The sequence below is a fragment of the Elephantulus edwardii genome, unplaced genomic scaffold (assembly GCF_000299155.1).
Source record: "Elephantulus edwardii isolate Elephantulus edwardi_28Jun2011 unplaced genomic scaffold, EleEdw1.0 scaffold00173, whole genome shotgun sequence".
NCBI lineage: Eukaryota > Metazoa > Chordata > Mammalia > Macroscelidea > Macroscelididae > Elephantulus > Elephantulus edwardii.
This window is the reverse complement of record NW_006399923.1, coordinates 6,825,291-6,826,715: the sequence shown is the minus strand read 5'-3', so window position 1 is coordinate 6,826,715 and position 1,425 is coordinate 6,825,291. Positions and strand designations below refer to the sequence as shown.

The following is a 1,425-nucleotide window of genomic DNA, read 5'->3' as shown; positions in this document are numbered from 1 at the left end:
ATCTGAATGTTCAGATTTAGAGGAGTATCTGACAGACAGCAATTTGTGGAGCAGTTAAAGATAAATCCCTTTTTGTGGGGGTAAGCATTAGTTAAAGTGTTGACCCCCCTCTTAGCCCAGTGCCTTGACCCACTTACTTCCCATCTCCACCCTCCACCAGGATAACCCTTCTAATCTACCAAGTCCCTTCAGAAAATATCTTCCATTGAGAGGCGTTTTTCAAAGGTACCCAGGATTTCCGGCGTGCTCCTGGGCGGAAGGGAGGCTGAGAGCGGGCACAAGGAAGTCAGATCAGACAAGTGACGAAGAGCTGTTTTTGAAAGGTACCCAGGATTTCCGGCGTGTTCCTGGGCGGAAGGGAGGCTGAGAGCGGGCACAAGGAAGCCAGATCAGACAAATGACGAAGAGGTCTTTTTCAAAGGTACCCAGGATTTCCAGCGTGCTCATGGGCAGAAGGGAGGCTGAGAGCAGACACAAGGAAGCCAGATCAGACAAGTGACGAAGAGGTGTTTTTGAAAGGTACCCAGGATTTCCGGCGTGTTCCTGGGCGGAAGGGAGGCTGAGAGTGGGCACAAGGAAGCCAGATCAGACAAATGACGAAGAGGTCTTTTTCAAAGGTACCCGGGATTTCCAGCGTGCTCATGGGCAGAAGGGAGGCTGAGAGCGGGCACAAGGAAGCCAGATCAGACAAGTGACGAAGAGGCGTTTTTCAAAGGTACCCAGGATTTCAGGCGTGTTCCTGGGCAGAAGGGAGGCTGAGAGCGGGCACAAGGAAGCCAGATCAGACAAATGACGAAGAGGTCTTTTTCAAAGGTACCCAGGATTTCCAGCATGCTCATGGGCAGAAGGGAGGCTGAGAGCGGGCACAAGCAAGCCAGATCAGACAGGTGACGAAGAGGCGTTTTTCAAAGGTACCCAGGATTTCAGGCGGGCCCTCGGGCCTGCGGCCCTCGTGCCAGAAAGGGAAACATCTCCACTCAGGAGTTCTACAGGACACGTCTCCTTCCCTTGGAGACAACACAACTAAACTTAAGAGACACTGGTCAAAAGGAAAATGTCAGCAGTAGACGTTTTTGGAATCACAGAAGCCAAGAAAGCTTAAGATACAAACTGTCAGATCATGGGTTGGACAAATTAAAATATTAAAAAAAATAGTCACCATTTATTATGCCGACTATTATCTATCTTTTCAGGTTCCCACTGGATATTTCCTAATTCCTTTACCACCTTACCCTCTGGTGAGTTTTCATCATTGTCATATTCTGAGGAGGGAGCTCTGGTGACCTAGTGGCAAGAAACTGCCCTGCAATCCCAAGGCTCGCGGTTCCAGGCCAATAGCTGCTCCATGGGAGAAGGATGGGCAATGTCCTCCCTTGAAATCAACTGTCTGTGAAAATAAGCCAGGGTATCATCTCAGGGTCACTT

The 1,425-nt window shown here is 49.7% G+C and overlaps 1 protein-coding gene across 1 annotated transcript in view; it reads right to left on the bottom strand.

Moving 5' to 3' along the window:
• Window positions 1-291: 291 nt before the first annotated feature.
• LOC102847778 overlaps window positions 292-1,425 on the bottom strand; it is a 26,237-nt gene continuing 25,103 nt past the window's right edge. The window contains exons 2-3 of the mRNA XM_006895671.1: window positions 720-853; window positions 292-543 (exon numbers count right to left, since the gene is read on the bottom strand). Of these exons, the coding sequence (XP_006895733.1) occupies window positions 292-543; window positions 720-853 (386 nt within the window). The remainder of the gene's footprint in view (window positions 544-719; window positions 854-1,425) is intronic.